Source organism: Muscardinus avellanarius, assembly GCF_963383645.1.
Source record: "Muscardinus avellanarius genome assembly, chromosome: 8".
Lineage (NCBI taxonomy): Eukaryota > Metazoa > Chordata > Mammalia > Rodentia > Gliridae > Muscardinus > Muscardinus avellanarius.
Genome location: NC_137794.1, coordinates 98,692,416 through 98,710,851, shown reverse-complemented (window position 1 = coordinate 98,710,851; position 18,436 = coordinate 98,692,416). Strand labels below are relative to the sequence as shown.

At 37.1% G+C, this 18,436-nt stretch overlaps 1 protein-coding gene across 3 annotated transcripts in view; it reads right to left on the bottom strand.

Moving 5' to 3' along the window:
* GRM1 (glutamate metabotropic receptor 1) overlaps positions 1-18,436 on the bottom strand; it is a gene marked incomplete at both ends in the record, with an annotated part of 393,668 nt that overhangs the window by 31,543 nt on the left and 343,689 nt on the right. For all 3 annotated transcript variants that reach the window (XM_080700546.1, XM_080700547.1, XM_080700548.1), the window contains one exon: positions 7,451-8,381. In XM_080700546.1, the coding sequence (XP_080556672.1) occupies positions 7,451-8,381 (931 nt within the window). The remainder of the gene's footprint in view (positions 1-7,450; positions 8,382-18,436) is intronic.

The following is an 18,436-nucleotide window of genomic DNA, read 5'->3' as shown; positions in this document are numbered from 1 at the left end:
TTCTTTCTTATATAAACAATATTCCTGATAGGCTGAGACTTTTCCAGGCTGCCAATAATTCTAGAAAAGCACACTCTGTTTTCTAGATGTTGTCTTATTTGTCTCTTCTTAAATCTTACAAGCAATGTTTCTAACTCCAGAGGCCTTAGGAAATCAGTAGTCAGCTTTGATTCCAGCCCCTATAAGGTCTTGGCCTCTTTTTAGTCCTGCTATAGTGCCAGGCATCACATACACAGCTAAGAGAAAACCAGCGCCAACCACCCACAACACCATGTTCTCTGGAGTCGGGCACTTCACTGTCACACTTGTCAGCTGACGTCAAATGGCTCTATTGTAAAGGCACGGGTCTGGGTTGGGCTGCTGGCATACACCATATGATATCTCTTTTATGTTTTACAATTGTTCTTTCTCAGCTTCTCTCTAGCTATTACAAAACATGCTTAAACTTCGCCTCTAGTATACCATTCCTCCCTTTTCCTCCCCTCCTTAAATAGTATTTAAACTGCTCATTTTCTTTATTTCACACTCTTCAACTTATTGCAATATAACTTCTAACAGCAACATGCCACTGATACTGAGGCAGGGCAGAAGTCCTGTAAACAGGAAGAGTTAAAAGGGGGCATCTTCAAAAGGAAGAAAACAGGCAAGGTTAATAACATACGGGGGTGACAATGACCAGGAAAGACCTATGGAAATTAAAATGAATCTTCAGCCCCTTCAGCTGGGCCAAATATAGGACAACTGGTATAGTAAATGAATTCTAAGAGTGATCAAAGCTGGGAGGCATCCAGGTATCTCCAGGAGATTAGAGTCCATCATCCCCAAAAGACTGAAGTCCATCAGTCCACAAGACAACAATTGAATAAGAATTGAAATTGTGCAAAAGATATTGATCCCCAAGCCCCAATTATGACCAATCATAAAAGAGCCAACTAAAAACTTCAGTAAGGTATAAAAGCTCATCTCCTAGGAACTCAGTGGTTGCTTTTTTTGGGTGAGGGGCTGTCTCTCTTGCATATGTGTTGGGGGGAAGCTGTCTTTGTCTTTTTTCCAAAGTGCTTCTGCTCCCTCTGGCCAAGAAGGTGGTCATCTGCAACTCAAAAGGAGAGCTCTCATGAGAAACAGATCACAGTGGCAGGGTGACCTCGGGCTTACAGCCTCATGAACTCTGAGAAAATAAATTTCTGATGCTTAAGCTACCCAGTCTGAGGTATTTTGTTATGGCAGCTAAGTTGACTGAGACAGGCTGCTCTTTGGTTTCCACAATACTGTTCTGCTGTTTTCCCCATTTTGTTTCATTACTTTTTTGTCTATTGTCCTTAAATCTTCCCTCTTCATCTTATCTCTCAAGTGAAAGTGCTTCCTAACATTCTTCCTTCTATTTTCTTTTTTTCTCAGATGATCACTATTCTCTTAGCCACTTTCAGCACTGACAATTGAGCTTTCTATCCCGAGCTCTTGCTGAGACCTTTCTCCTCGGCAACAGATTGAATTTCTGAGTCTTGTACATGCATCCCTTGGCTGTCTTTATAGCATTTCAATCAATAAGTCTGAATCCCAACCCATCAACATCTCCCTCTCCTACTCTATATTTTCTGTTTTATAGTAACTGCGTTTCCCCCATCTCCCAGGCTCAAATCTTGAGACTCATATTCTCCTTTTAATTCCTTCTTTCAGCTTTCGTAACTAGTATTATAGCTCTAATGAATTAAACTTGGATATATTTTACCATATACATATCTTGGGTTCAATTTTCTTTTTACTGGGCTAGTTTAAAAATTTTAAACTTGAATTTTAAATTTTAATTATTTAGTCAGCTTCTAGCCAACCTTGTCCCATAAAGCTTACACGTGATCACAAAACTACAAAACCTATAATATACCATGTGGTTTACAAAAAATTATCAAAATTTCATTAGAATACTGCTATTGATAATCTTCCCTCCTCCTGCATCTACACATTTACCCACCATAACAGAGGCTCCTTGGATTTGTAGGAAGAGTTGGCCATTGCCCTAACCAACTCCATTTAGTCCTGTTGACCTTTTCTCTCTTTGAGATTTTTGTGGTAGCACCTTCTGTGAGGCCAGCAAGACTCTGCACAAGGAAGCTGAGATAATGATGAGCCAGGCCACAATTTCATCAAGACTGCAAACAGACATCTGGGTCCTTTCTGGGTCCCTGTCATTGTTCTCCTATATAATTCTGGAACTATTTTCAGCAGCTGGAAGGCAGTATTTGGGGTGCTGGTCCTTGTCTTCCTGGTGTTGCCCATGCCAAAATAAATTTCTTTCTTGTCTTGGTCTCTTTTCCATCCTGCTATAACTTCAGCCATTACATACACAGCAAAGAGAGACCCAGTGCCAACCACCCACAACGCCACGTTCTTTGGAGTCAGGCACTCCACTGTCACACTTTCTTTCTTGTCTCACTACCACCGTCTTTCTGCTATTTGGATTCTTGTGAGCAAGTGCTAGTCTGCAGGAATTCCTAGAGCCAGGCCTTTCTCGACCCTCCATGTGCTTCATTCATACAGGATCTCACGTTAGGGCCCAACATTTCTAAATCTTCACTTCTATTATTTTCTGTATGTGGAATGTTTTTACCCTACTACAATGTCTTTTGCTGGGAAAAACACTTTACGGTCCAGTGCAAATGCTGTTTTTACCAAAATATCTTTCCATTCCTTCCACAGATACTAATTCATAGGAAAACTTTATCTCTTTCTTCCTTATACACTCAAGAAGTTCTATTGTCCTCTATTATAGCTCTTAACACTAAATACGTATATTTTCTTATACTAAGGTGCTGCAGGATTGGTGCACTTACTGCCTTTCTCATATCATTTTTAGCCTGACTAGTACCTAGCAGAACATCAGATACCTAAATACTTTTATATTTACTGATGATACAATGATTGACTGCATAAATGAATGATGAACAGATCCCATTAATGTTCCTATCAAGGAGTAATATTTAAAGAAAACTGTTTCAATAAAATTTCCTGATGCTAATGCTAAACTAAAATGAAGAATTATAATCATTTGTAAATATATACATACTAAAATTAAAGAAAAACTAATTTCCAAATGACAAATATTTCTTATTTACAAGCCAGAATACTAAGTGAGTTCTTATTACAGGGTGGAAGATGTTGCTGCCGTTCAATTGTGATATCCCTTGGCTCATTATAAGGTTTCCTTTCCTAATCAAAGAAGAAAAGACAAGTCAAAATGTTAACTGGGGTATAACGATTAATACTCTAGGTTTATTTGCTTCTACTTATGGACACAACATGTTACTAGCAGAGAACCAATGGGGAAATTTTCTCAGAAAATCATTCCATTTAGTACTTCACTTAGCTCATGTATTCAACAAAACCATACTAAAGTATATAAGAACAAATTTCTGAAGCATAATAAAATTCTATTGCCTTAATGTATTTTTAAAATTGCATTCCTGTATCAATATGATATCATTTTTGTGGTTGCAACTGCTTTTGGTTTTGTACATAATTGTAGATACAAAAGGTCAAAGACGTGAGGCAGGGCAGAGGACCTGGGAAAGGAAGAATGAAATCAGCCATCTGCACCCCCCTTGCTGTGAGGCTGGGGAGGTGAGATGGCAGGTGAGAGACTGATGGGTTCCAGGTCAGGATTATCTGACCAGCCCACAGATAATCCTTCAAATTAAGGATCAAAATTATACAAAACCATTGATTCCTCAAAACCCAATTCTGGCCAATCATAATAGAACAGATACAGCTCGGGAAGGTTTAAAGCCCCCACCCCCACCCCAAGGGCTTCGAGTTCACTCTCTTTCTGGTGACCTCCCTTTTTTGGGGAGCTGCTTTGTCCTCTATCAGTCCCTAACTTCATTTCATATTTCTATACTTTTCGCTTGGACTTCATTTGTCAAGATCAGTTGCACAAGAACTCTAAAAAGAGGAAATACTCCTGGTTCAGAAATGGGTTGTCACATTTCAGCCCCAATACCATTGAGCTGTCTGGCAGTCATGGCATTTCCTTAGCCAGAAAATAACTAAAAACGATACTTTGACATTGAGTCATTGATAAAATTATTTTCAAATAATCACATCATTTACATAGATTTTTAAATCCCCAGTTGAATACTATTAACTCATTTTGCCTTGAAAGGAAGGATAAATAACTTGGACCTAAATAGTTAACTTACTTATGAATGTCCAGGGGTTTCTGTTTCTTTTATTGCCAAAAAAGAGAAAATTTCTGATATATTTAGATTAAAATCAAGCTAATGTTTTCCTACTTGAACACAGTTTTTAAAAAAGGCTAAAAGATTAGAGTTGTCAAGCGCCATCATCTACTAGTTGATCTTCCGGGGTCTGTTTATGACTAAAAGGACCTCTGACTATAAATAAGTAAACCAAACACCAAATTTATTGATGAAACTCCTCCTGAATTATATTTCATAAAATGTAATGGAAGGGCTCAAAATTTTGGTGGTGTCAAATATCGGGCTATGAGTAAGATAAAATATGTAAGTATACTTTGCAAAAGTAGACATGCAAATCCATCCTTTATATGCATCTCTGAAACAACCTGTGATGAGAATGTGGTTAGACAAGCAACAATATCCTTAGCACAATGTTCCCACAGATCCCACAGATCGGCTGGAAGTTCTTCATTACAAGCATTTGCTCTGGGTTTATAGCTGTATGTGCAGATTGCTAAATGCTCTCAGTGCACCATAAATGCAAGAATTACACATCCAGAATGGTCATAAACTCATTGGGTGATGCATTCTCTAGAGTTTTCAACCCCTTGCTTCAGTTGGCAAACTCTGCTAGATTTTTATTGGTGCGGAAAACATTAGATTGCTTTGGGGGATTTATAACTTTGGAGACAAAACAGGAATATATCAAATGGCAATAAAAAGGTAAAGATATAGACCCTGAGATTTATATTTTTAAATTATCTCATAAAGAGTTACTACAAAAGCAACAGTAGAATAGATATTTTCCATAAAAGTTTAGCCCCAAATATCCTCTGTGGGTCAGCTCACTTGTATGGTGCATATTGGAAAAGCTACCAATTGTACTTAAAAAGTGCCAAGTTGGAATGCTTAATTAGAACTAGACTTCTCAATATTGTAGTAAGACTATGCTTGATAAATTAAAGCTAATAGTTAAACAACTTCAGGTAAAATCATCACTTCCTAGACAAATCCGCTTATTTAGACTAAGCTGATTTTTCTCTCAAATGCAAGATCCCAAATGAAATTAAATTCTGAATTCATAGTAGTGAAGGGAATTTTTTGCTCCAATTATAAGGAAAGCAGCTCAGGTGTGGGGAAGTGGTCCAAACATACCAAGGTGTCTGGCTTCATGAGACGGGCCAAGCATTTTCAATGTAATGTAAGGACAGATAGCTCCACCCCAGCAGCCAGCCTTGCTCACTGCTCTCAAGCCACAGATCCCTTGGGCAGGTGGCCCTGTGGATCTCTATATGGAACAACTGGGTAAGCTCTCCTAGACACTAACATAAGGTGTCTTAATCCTATGGGTTCTCAGAGGAACAGATTTCAGAAGTGACTCATGGCCAAACATCAGATGGGAGTTTCTGAAGAACCAAAACAAAGCCAGCACAGTTAGGAAGGTAGAGCTACATCGCGGTGGTTGGCGGAGTGTAACCCTCAAGACACCATGTGTGACACATTAGAGGGGATCTCTTCCTCCCTGTGGCCATTCCAAAGAGCATCTTCTTTCTTTTCATTTTGTTTCCTTCATTCGTTCCCTCTTAATGAAAATTGCTAAGATGCCAATTTGCATCTCTATACTGTGTCTAATGACCTACTCTTTTGTTGTGGTGTTGGTTGTGGTGGTCGTTTCCTCCTGTCATAGCGCTGTTGTTTTGCTTCCATGCTTTCTAAAAACTCCATGTCAGGAGATAGCTACCAAGGGAATGGTGGCTAGAATGAAAAACCATGGCCAGGGGAAAAGTACTAAGCTACTTTTATGATCGATCTCTCACAAAGAACTTGGAACTGAAACAGTAAGAAGCAAACACAAATGATCAACTTCATCCTGACATTGGTAAAACTCAGGGATATTTTTCTTTGAAATAATAACAACATTATGGATTTCAAAGATACATTTTCCCAATGACTTCCTCATCAGATGCACAAATTACATGATTCTATGTAAAAGATGTCCAACTTGCTGATTGGCACATAAAAATATAAGACCCATATGTTAAAACTTTTTTAAAAAGTCATACCAACTTATAACCTGGACAAAGAAGGGCTAAATTGATTTATATTTAAAAGCTATACAAATTGATAATGGTGTAGTTTTCTCACTCAGAAAGTAAAAAAATAAATAAATAACATCTATCCCTCTTACCTTTCTGACTGGTAGAGCTGAATAGAGTAGTTGTAAAATGATGCATATAATTGTTCCTATTAAAATTCTTTACTTTTAAAGGATTGTTCCAGAATAAAATTCATGCACTAATGAGAAATTGCTTAATTTGGGGGTAATCCAATTACCTTTAGAACTTCAAGAAACCATGTCATTTTAAAATTTGTAAATGTGACATGGAATTTGTTTTCATGGGTTTCAGATGATATGCATAAACATTTAACATACGTTTGTCTTCTGAAGACAGAATCAGGAAAAGATAGGAATGTGTTTATTACACAAACAACCCAAAGAATGACCAGAATATAAATCATATGAATTTTGATGTTCACATTGCCTCTCAAAGTTGGAGTTCATCATCTCTGGGGTTCAGCATTCTTATCTGGTTTCTTATTTGTCTAGGTACTTTGTGTCTAAGAAACCATTCTGTTCATGACCTTGAAGTAGAGATATAGCCTCGTTCATTTATAGGGCAGTGGAATTTTTTACTACAATATATGTTAACCTTTAATAAATAAGAGAGAAATAATAAAGTAGTTACTTAAGAGACCTTATTTCAGGATATACATGATGCCAACTTTAAAATGGCAATTTCTCTGGGTGCATAATTTCTATGCCTTCCATCCCCAATCAGCAATAGTATGATTCCAGAATGATAAAAATAAATCAGAAGCTATCTTCAACCATGGTCTATAGATTAGAAGTAGTGCTTTCATCTCCAACCCAGACCGCAGAGGTTTGCTGATCCCTCATAGAGGGAGGCCCCATATTAAAAAAAAAAAAAAAAAAAAAAAAAGTTCTTGCATAGGTAAAGTTTGAGCTGCTGAATAAAAATGGGGACGTGATCAGCTCGTTGTTGGTTTATGCTCCTTGCTGCTAAAAAGCAATGGACACAAAGAGGACTTTTAGTTCTACCATCCTTGTTGCCACAGAATGTGAGATTTGAAAAAGGGAGAGAGAGATTAAGAAAGGACAAGAAAGTAAAGCGAAACAATTTGGACGGATAGGAGAGGGGGAGAGAGGAGGGACAAGCCCAGGTGGGAGCACTCACTTGGCGTTCCCAGCCCCCGGCTTCTTTCTTCGGAAGATGTTGAGGAAGGTGTTGGAGCGGCAGGGCAGCTTGCCGTCGCCCACGTGCATGCGCACTACGTCGGAGGTGGTGAAGGCACTACGGACGTTCCTCTCCGGCTTGGCGATGATGATGTACATCTTGGGAGTAAACATGCACCCCAGGGCCACCGTGACACTGAGGCTCACTGCGAAGCAGGTGGTGATGATCTTATAGTTGCTTCCAAAGTAAATGGGCACAAAAGCTAGCCAGATGATGCAGGTGGTGTACATGGTGAAGGCGATGTATTTGGCCTCGTTGAAGTTGGCGGGCACGTTGCGGGTCTTGAAGGCATAGTAGGTACAGCTCATGATGAGGAGTCCGTTGTAGCCCACAGGGGCCACCACACCCAGGTTGCTGGTGTTGCAGATAAGGTAGACTTCCTTGATACTTGGGTAGGACAGAATGGGCATGGGCGGTTCCATGATGATCAAGGTTACCACCAGCGTTAGCTGCACACTGATCAAAATGGAAGCGATGATGACCTGGGCCCAGGCACTCATGAACCGGGGCTTGCGGGTACAGATCTTCTTCTTGCTGCCAGCCAGGATGCGCGCGATGCGATTGGTTTTGGTCACTAAAGCCGAGTAGCACATGGCGGAGGAGAGGCCAACCAGGAGGCGCTGGAGGTAGCAGGACGTGGTGGTAGGCTTGGCGATGAGAGTGAAAGGGCACACGTAGCCCAGGAAGATGCCAGCTAGGATGATGTAACAGAGCTCGCGACTGGAGGATTTCACCACGGGCGTGTCCCGGTACAGCACGAAGATGAGGGTGACAAACAGAGTCACAAGGATGCCCAGGCAAGAAAAGGCGATGGCGATGATGGATTCGATGTTGCTCCACTCGAGATAGCGGACAGGAATGCGCTCACAGCCTGATGGGAAAAATGATTTCAACGTGAATCTGAGATTGCAGCTGAGCAGTCATGGCTGCCCTTACGCCTACCAGAGACAGAGCTATCCCTGCATTCTTCATGATTTATGTTATTCTGTGTTTCTTATAAAATTTCTCAATGTTACCCAAAAATATCCTTCTTGTCTTCCCTGGAATATCATGTCCCGAACTTAATCTCACTAGAACCCTAACTTGACCTACTAGAACCTATAGAGATACCTTTTAACACATGCATTATAAGTGGTTGTCATCATATAGCTCTTCGTGGTTTAGTTCTACATTATCAGAGGAGAAAGAAAAAGCAAACTGTGTTTCAGTGAAGATTAAGTGGTGGTAATAGAGTAAGTAAGAAGTAAACTGACATTTAAAAAAAAATTATAAAACAGCCATTTTCCATAGGCAAGTATGACTCATAGACAAGTTTATTTGGCCAGCAGGGTATTTTGAACATCAATTTAAATAGAGTTTTGTAGAAGAATCTTCATTTTCCTCTTTCCCACATAATTCTACATTACTCACTTAAATTCCTACTGGTCCTGTATGATGTGAGTCTTGAGTAAGTAGTCTCTAATAGACATACCAAAGAAGAAGGAAATCTCTTCACACATCTCCTGAAAGGACCAGCGCAGTGTTCTGAAATGCCTTGTTTATTTTTTTCCCTCTAGATGGAGAATAAAATCTGCTTTGTATTTCAGAGTGAGAGAAATTTTTGTCAGGCTCTGGAGACAATCCTTTCACAGGATTTTGTATTTGGTCTGTGCTAGCATTTCCCAAATTGTGAGAGTAAAAACATTGCCATGAATGTAAGGAAAGACTCACTGTGCTTTATTACTGGCATCCAGGGACCACCAGAGCCTGTTTTAAGTCTCTTCAGTCAATCAACACCAACTGGCATCAAGTGAACATGTTTTTTTTTTTTTTTTTTTATCCCAACCAATGCGTGTTAGCCCTCGCTTCTGATGATCATGAGCAGGGCACAAGATCACCTCAGTGAGTAAGGACAAACAAATCCACAACAGTCTCAGGTAAGTATTTGCTTCTAAGATGATGTTCATGCTCTGGAAGCTTGCCAATCCTTGTTGTCAGCACTTTCCAAAATCTCTACATAAGATGAGCCAGTCTCCAGCTCAGAGAAGATTCACTTGACTAGCATAGTTATCCCTTGCTCTAGGAAGCCATAAACTAAACTTTTGTTTTTTGTCTTAATTTCACATACAATGTTCCCTCAGTATCCCTGGGAAACTGGTTCCAGTACCACCCCTCACTAATAACAAAATCTGCAGAAGTTTAAGTCTTTTAGATAAAAATGGCAATTTGTTTGCATATAACCTATGTACTTCCTACTAGATTACTTATACCACTTAATATGATAGAAATGCTCTGTACATTGTTGTGCTATGTTGTAGGAAATAATGTCAAGAAAAATGTCAGTATGAGTTTAGTACAGGCCCAATCATCACAGTATAAACAACACAGTACACATTAGCAACAATGAAAATTTTTTCTTAATGTTTTCTACTTAGGCTGGTTGGCTCCACAGATGCAGAACCAGCAGATATCGAAGGCCAACTACATTTAGTCTCATCACCTTTCCTATTTCTACAGACTTTCCCAGGATCATTTGTTTGGTTTAGTCCAGTTTTGAGTTCAATTGTCTTTTTCTGCTGAATGTGTAAGAAAGGGTCCATTGAGATCACATGAAGACACAGGCCCAGGGAAGTGTCAAATATAACTTGGTCTTGGGTGCTAACATTTAAAGACCTGTTAAAATGATGACCAGTTTACCAAAAGTGATTGGCAAGCCTTCTTCTTCTCAGGTCCCTTAGATACTAAAAATATATGAGAGATACTGTGTGTGTATGTGTGTGTGTGTGTGTGTGTGTGTGTGTGTGTGTGTGTGTGTGTTACTGGGGATAGAACCCAGAAGCATTGTACCTCCAAGCTACACCCCAGTCCTATTTTTTAGTCTTTATTTTTATTTTTATTTTTTTATTTTATTTTATTATTTTATTTATTTGTTTATTTTGGTGGTACTGAGGTTCCTGGAAACCCTTCCAGCTCCGGGCTGCACTCTCAGACCTATTTTATACTTTTATTTGGAAACAGGGTCTCTTAAGCCAGCAAGGCTGGCTTCGAACCAGCGCAATCCTCCTGTCTCTGCCTCTCAAGAGAGGGGATTACAAGTGTGTGCCACTATGCCTAGCTTTTTAGTCTTTATTTTTGAAACAAGGTGTCACCGAGTTGTGTATGGCCTTGCTAAGTACCTGTACGAGAACTGTGATCCTCCAGTCTCTGTCTCCCAAATGCTAGAATTAAAAGCATGTACCACCATGCCCAGTTATGACTGATACTTTAATATTGTTACTAGAAGAACATTTTTTCATTGTTTGTGGCAAAACCTCCATAGATTTAGTAAACAGGATCTGTTTCCAGACAAGATATAATGTTATTCCTATATATGATCAAATTATAGTTGCTTTAGATATGAAAATATCTACAGTCTTTATAATAGTTCAAGAAATAGCTATTGTCTCAAAATTGCTATAAACAAAAATTTCCACAGAAATAATTATAACGGTTGGGACAGCAGGATTTAGTGGCACATACCTGTCATCCTAGTACTTGGGAGGCTAAAATGAAGATTATAAGTCTAAGGCCAGCCTTAGCAACTTAGAGAGACCCTTAGCAACTTATCAAGACCCTATTTCAAAATAAAAATTTTAAAGATTTTAAAAGAAGAAGGATTGGGATAGAGCTCAAAAGTAGACAAATGACCATTGATATCTAAATTATCATGAATGTTTCTTGTTGGATAAGTATGAAAGGCTACATCATACTCTAGACTAAGTAATTAGACAGCATGACACTATCAAAGAAATATGGCTTATTGTGGTAGGAAGCTTCTAAGATAGTCATCAATGATCCCCACCTCCTGATGTTTATGTTTATATGTAATCCCCTCCAACTGAGTATGGGCAGAGCCTGTGAATTCTTTCTAGTCTATAAAATATATCAATGTGGACAAATGTCACCTTCAAGATTTAGGTTATATTGGGAAATGGCATGTTGCTAGCCAACAGTCTCTTGCTAACTCTGGTGAAGCAACCTGCCATACTGAGGCCCATATGACAACTAGGGGCAGTCCTTGCCCACCATCTGCAAAGTACTGAGCTCCTCAGTCCAACAAGCTTTGAGGATCATTGCCCACAACCACGTAAGTGAGTTTGGAAGTGTTTTCTTCTCACTGAGCTTTCAGATTAGACTCCATTTCCACTCTTTTGAAAGATCATAAAGCAGAGGATCCAGTTAAACCGTTCAATTCCTGACCCACTGAAACTCTGCGATAGTAAGTAGATCTTGCTTTAAGTTAGCAGATTTTAGGTAATTTGTTACATAATAAGAGATATCTAATTCAGCCACAAAATAAAAATTTTTAATTAAATAGACAATAGTTAGATTCCTTGCTTTAGAGAAATTTTATACATAAACTAAAATAGTCAAATCACTTTTAGGTCTGAAATAGGATTTTAAACATAAGGTACCATTTGTAAGTTATTTTTCATGTCTCCATCTCATTTTAAATCCACTGATGTGATATTAATAATATAATAACTTTATAAATCTTGGGCAATGAAGGAGAATCTCAGTATTGTATTTATGTCATTTAAGAAGTGTTCCTGATCAGAAGAGAATTTTAAATACTTAAGTATGAATTCTTTTTCTTTTTTTTTTTTTTTTGGCACGGGGATGGAACCCAGGGGCATTCTATCTCTGAGCTATACCTCCAGCCTGATTTTTTATTCTTTATTCTGAAATAAGTTCTCACTGAGTTGCAAAGCGTCTCACTAAGTAGCTAAGGCTGGCCTCAAACTACAATCCTCCTGTCTCAGCCTCCCAAATACGGTGATTATAAGCATGCGCCACCACACTTGGCTTGAAATCTTGACTTAATGTTGGTTTTACTATGGGTTTTGTACTAAAAATGAAAAAGGGAAAATTTTAGAGTTGATATTTAATAAATTGTCCAATCAATATAAAGAAATCCAATGCTTTATCCCATTCTAATCCTTTTAATAACTAAATGATGGCCTTCTCAATGGCATATCAAATTTCTGTAATAAATAGACCATAATTAAACTAAATGGTTGGTGTGCTTCCAGAATAATTCATTTTTTGGACATTATAAAGATTGAACCCAGGACTCTGTACATAATAGATAAGCACTCTACCATTGAGCTACACTCTCAGACTCAGAAAAATATTTTAGTCTTCAGCTATTCTTTGAAATTAAATAATTATATTAATTACTTGACATACTAATGTCAGCTAAAATAATTATTGTATTAAAGGCTGATTCATAGTAGAAAAGGTATAGAGCATATAAACACTGCAAAAAATATTTAGAAATATAAATATCTTAGAGATATTTATACTGGTTAGACTTCTGACAAAATATCTTTTCCTACCATATGATCTCCTATATAAAATCATTTGTTACAATAACAGATCAGTGGAAATGCTTAAATATTCAATTATAGATACACAAGTCAAGCCAGAAAACATTTGGAAAAAATTCCAGAATGATCTTGTTGTAAGATCCATAAAGATAAAAGCAGCAGAACCCAAATGACTATCTGGTGATAGACACTGAATAAAATCTTTATAAAATAAAAAATAAAACAACTCATTCTAGAAAGCACAAATTTTCTCCCAGATTAAAAGCTATGATAAAATATGTTCATGATAGCAGAAGAGGTGGCTAGTTCATACTTAATTTATAATTGAATAAATCTGATGAGATTGTGAAGGTGGGACATTGGCTGATAAAACTACAAAATAATTATTTGAATAGATCCAATAGATTGTGTACAGCAGCCCCTTCTACAACTTACAAACATGCACTAGTTCAAATAATGTGTGTGTCTTCTAAAGATTTGTATTTATTAGCTGGACCATTGCAACTTATAAAACCAGTGATATGGGAACATATTCCTTGGAAGATTTACTCATGAACTTAAACTTTGTAAAGTTGCCTTTACCATTACCAATCATCTGGAAAAGCAAAAAGGAACCTTAATATTCCTGAAGATGCAACATTTTGTGATTTAAAAATAAGCTTCTGCCAGCCAGGCGTGGTGGCACATGCTTGTAATCCCTGCACTTGGGAGGAGAGACAGGAGGATTGCGCAGGTTCAAAGCCAGCCTCACTGGCTTAAAAGACCCTGTTTCCAAATAAAAATATAAAAAAAAATGTGTCTGGGAGTTTAACCCAGAGGTAGAAGGGTTTCCAGGAACCCCAGTTCCACCAAAAAAAAAAAATAATAATAATAATGATAATCTTCTGCTGAAAAGTCTGTAGAAACAGAAGGCCCATATATTGATTGCTAACCCAACAACCTTTGAACAAGTCAATGACCACACAGTTGTCTTCTATAAAAATTGTCAAAATAAGATTCTTGTGTGTGTATATATGTATACAAATATATGTATATATGTATATATATGCATATACATATATACATACATATATAATCTCATGATCTCTTTGGTATACTCTTGCTTATTCCTGTTTTTCAATTTATTTAAAGTTATACAATTTTGAGCTCATCTTTACTCTTTCCTTACCAGGAATAGGAATTTATACAGTACTATGTTTTAAAAAGCTAATCATCATTCCAATTCAACGAATTTTTTACTATAAGCAATTGTTAGTTGAGATAATTTGAGAAATAATGTACAAGTAAATTGTGCTAACTTTTCCAACATGGTTTCTGTATGTAAGTTTTTCATAATTTCACAAATCTGAAATGATTCAGAAGACTCATATAACAAATTCATGTAGTGTTTCCAATTAAAGGAAAAAAGTATAATAGTGAGAGAAATGCAGATCATTGCCAAGAACCCAAGAGATTATCCAGTTCAAGCTCTAATTCACATCCAATGCACTTCATCTGCAGATTGAACTACCAAGATCTGTATGATGAATATTGGTTTTGAGACAGCTCAAGGCAGAAATTTCTAGTGGAGTCTTTTTATCACCCTCAAGACATGAAGCCAAGTCGGGCTGTTGAATTAGTTATGCCAAGTGAAATACATCAGTAAGAAAACTGTGTTTGCCTGTCACCGGTGAAGTTTCAAATTTCAAACTACATATCATAACTCCTAATTTTCATAACATGGGCAAAAGTCAAAGACAGACATTAAGGGAGTATCCATAAATAGTCATAAAGTTGCCCAAGGCTCACTGCAAAGAAACTCTATCCTACACAGTATACCATGTGCAAACAAAGAAAAATGTCTTTATGCTAGAAGGAGATTAAGTATTTCTATAGCAGCAGCAGTTTGATATGACAACACCCAGAAACATGGTGGCATCTCCATGTTGATAGCTTTTTCTCTTGAGAAAATTTTACATTATTTTTTCTTCTTTGTAAAGCAGTTGCTACCATGTTAATCCAGACCCACCCCAAACAGACTCACTGGGAGATTAGGACTGATTTATAGAGATTAAATTAGCTTCTTCGAAGTTGTACTTTTGCTTTTTTTTTTCATATGAAAACATATTAAATATCCTAAATTTGAAAGCCCTTAGCTTTGAGATCTTGAAAAAATTAGCACATAATTTTCAATTGCCCATATCTTTAACATAATAAGATATTTTATCCTATTTTTGGGATTTAATAAAAGTGTTATCTAGTAGGGAATGGTGGCAAATGCCTGTAATCCTAGTACTTGGGAGACTAAGACAGGAGAATTGCAGATTCCAGGCCAGACTAGAAACCTAGAAAGATCCTGTTACAAAATAAAAAAAAATAAAAATAATAATGGATGGGAGTATAGTTTAGGGGTAGAAGGGATCTGGGTTCAATTCCCAGTTAAAAAAAAAAAAAAAAAAAAAAAAAAAGATTATCCAACTACTTGGATATTTCGGTTCATCTCAAGACTAGAAAAGGTGGGGATTGTCTTCAAGTAGTAGAGAGCTGTCCTGAATCTACTAAAAAAAAAAAAAAAAAAAAAACTTTATGGGAGTTGTGCATACTACGTCTAAAGCCCTGAGAACTCAATGATGTAGTATGTATCCAAGGTTATAGTTAACACAGAACCAGCGGTTAAGTCAGTTTCCTTCTAGCAGACTACAAATTATTGTGCAAAATCAGAGAAGTGGTAATAACTTTGGTCTGAGGACCAGAGGCTACTTTTAACTTTGACTCAACTATCTGGGGGCTTGTAATATCCAATGTAAAAAAAGAAATCTAAAATTTAATATCAGGCTTCCTTATAATCAGTTTGAGTCAAATTTAACATGAATCAAGAAGTAAAGGCAATAATTATTTTATCCAAAGTGTCTTATGGCAGTTCATGACATTTATATACTACTTTGATTCTATAGGTCTTCATAGAAATGTTTTCCTTAATATTCTTTCATTAATATTAATTGCTTATAAAGTGAAATGCTATTTATAATTAAATTTTCAGCTTATAGGTTACTTGTTCTGTCAAGGCTTTTCTCTTAACAGGGATAAATAATTGCTTCTTTCTATGTGTTCATATGATATTTTCCATGTGTTCTTATTGTAGGACTTATAATGAGCTGTTTACATGTCTAGTTTTAGTTGAAGCTTCTCATGTGCTTGCATCATTCACCTGTGAATTCCTAGTTTATCCAAAAATGCCTGGTACAAAACAGGTGGTAGGGGATATTATAGAATAAGTGAGTAGATAATTATTATAGTTAGATATAAAATGTTCCCTAAAAACTCATTTGTTAATATTTAGGTTTTATATAATTGAGCCATGAAGGTGGTAATTCCAAAAGTGGATAAATCTATTGTAATGGGTTCACCTGGGAGGTTCCCAGTAGGCCAGTACTGTGTGGCTGGAGGTGGGTCCCTGGGGTGCAGCCTTGGGGATTATATAAAGGGTTACTTCTCCCCCTGCTCGCTCTCTCTCTTGATTCTAGACTCCATGATGTGAAGAGCACAGCCCATGTTCTCTCTCTTGACTCTCTCTGCCATCCCCTGAAACACATGGTCCCTGGCCTCACATGGACTGAGCCTGAAACTGTAAAAAGTAAATCTTTCATTTAGATTATGGCTTCAAGAATGCTGATGGATGCAATATTAGAGTAAGAGGTCACAGCAACTCTTGGGATAGAGAAAAATATTTTTAAATATTTGCTCTAAAATTGATTTCTAGGTGCTGTTGCTGTTGTTATTATTGTTGTAGTTGTTGTTATTATTTGTTTTTGTTTTTGCGGTACTGGGGATTGAAACCAAGAACATTCCTGGTCCAAGCTGCACCCGTAACCTTATTTTTTTTTATATTTTGAAAAAGGGTCTCACTAAGTTTTGGAGGGCCTCATTAAGTTGCATAGGCTATCCTTGAGCCGGAGATCCTCATATCTCAGCCTCTCAAGGACTGGTATTACAGGTGTGTGCACCACACCCAGCTAATATCTATTAAGTCTCAGTGTAGTCTATCTTTTTGAGGAATCCTTTAATGCTATTTAATATTTTAAAAGTAAGACATTTGGGATTACTTATAATTTGTTTATGAATTATTAAATGACTGTCAAGTCATATATCATTGCAGAAGAGAACCTTGTTTATACATCATCAGAAATGAAGTGTGAAATTTAAATATTGAATTAAAATGTGCATTTACCAAGAATAAAATATGAGAAACTGAAGAGCTTCAAAAATCTCTTTTTAAATAAAATATACCGGTTTCTTTTCATAGCCAGAATGTAACATATTCTAATAAAAAATTTTAAATACATGTAAAAACTATGTTTTAGTCATTAATATTAGAATTTGGGGATTATATTATAAAATATAGCCATATTGACAAGAGATCTTAAGGATTTTTTAACAAATTCTACCTTGAGCAAAATTACATCATTTCTCCAAAGGTGATTTCTCATTCTAACTAAAATTTAGTCAGAAAAAAACACCTATGAAAATAAAACACCAACTTAAAGGCAATGCCATTACTTTCCTAGGTGTTTCTACTGATATTTGGTATTCGGTGCCAGTGGGCTTTCTCTTTCCCCAACTACAGTTACCATGACAACCGTAATATTACATTGCCATGCACTCTGCCCTTGCTCTCTGCTTGATAGGGCACCAAGGACGTGACAAATAGAATCTCATTTTCCTTTCATATCAGAGTCTAGAAGGACCACAGAAACAATAGGTGTCATTAAAACATACCTATAAATTACAAATTAGTAAGAAAGAAAAATCTCAACTGTAATATTTGCAAAACAGTCTGGACAGATGATCCAAGAGTCGTTACTTGGTAGAGATAAAGGCAGAATCAGTTCTACTGCCTGGCTTGACTCCTTTGCCTGTTAAAGTGACTTTTGCATGTATTGATAGATCAGAGTGTAATGGATCTTTAGGAAGGTCATTGTATTACCATTCACCTGTTTACAGTATTGGAAGATTTATTTTGTACTCAACTAGTTAAAGAGTCCTAATCAATGGACTGACAAAATGCAGACACTGAAAGTTCTTCATGGAATAAAACAAACTCTGATTTCCATTATCACAACATATTAGACCTTTATGAAACTTTTTGTATTTTGATGTTTCAAAATAGATGTTCTTTCTCATGTATGCATTAAACCCTAATTCAAGTAAAAATAGAGCAATTGGAAAAAATTGGAAAAGTTCAAAAGCAAGCAAGAAAAAATCTTTACCTCAAAGCCAGAGTGTCTGGCTTCTAAGGCCAACCTGAGAAAGGGGCCACTTTTTGTCCCTGAGTCTCTTCCAAGTGAGCTGTGATCTCAGCTTAACAGTAGAGGGGAGTGGCTGCTAAGCCATCCCCAACTCCATAACACAAAGAACCCCTGTGGGACCTGCTTACACAAGAAAAGGTTTTCCAGCAGGAAATAATATTGTGAAGGAGGATCAGAAAAAAAAATTAGAACAAAGATAAAGGATCAATGAGAGAGGAGCCTTGAGTCCAAAAGGAGGCTGAAAAGACTCCTCAAAACCAGTCCATTGCATGCTATCTTGGGATCATTACATA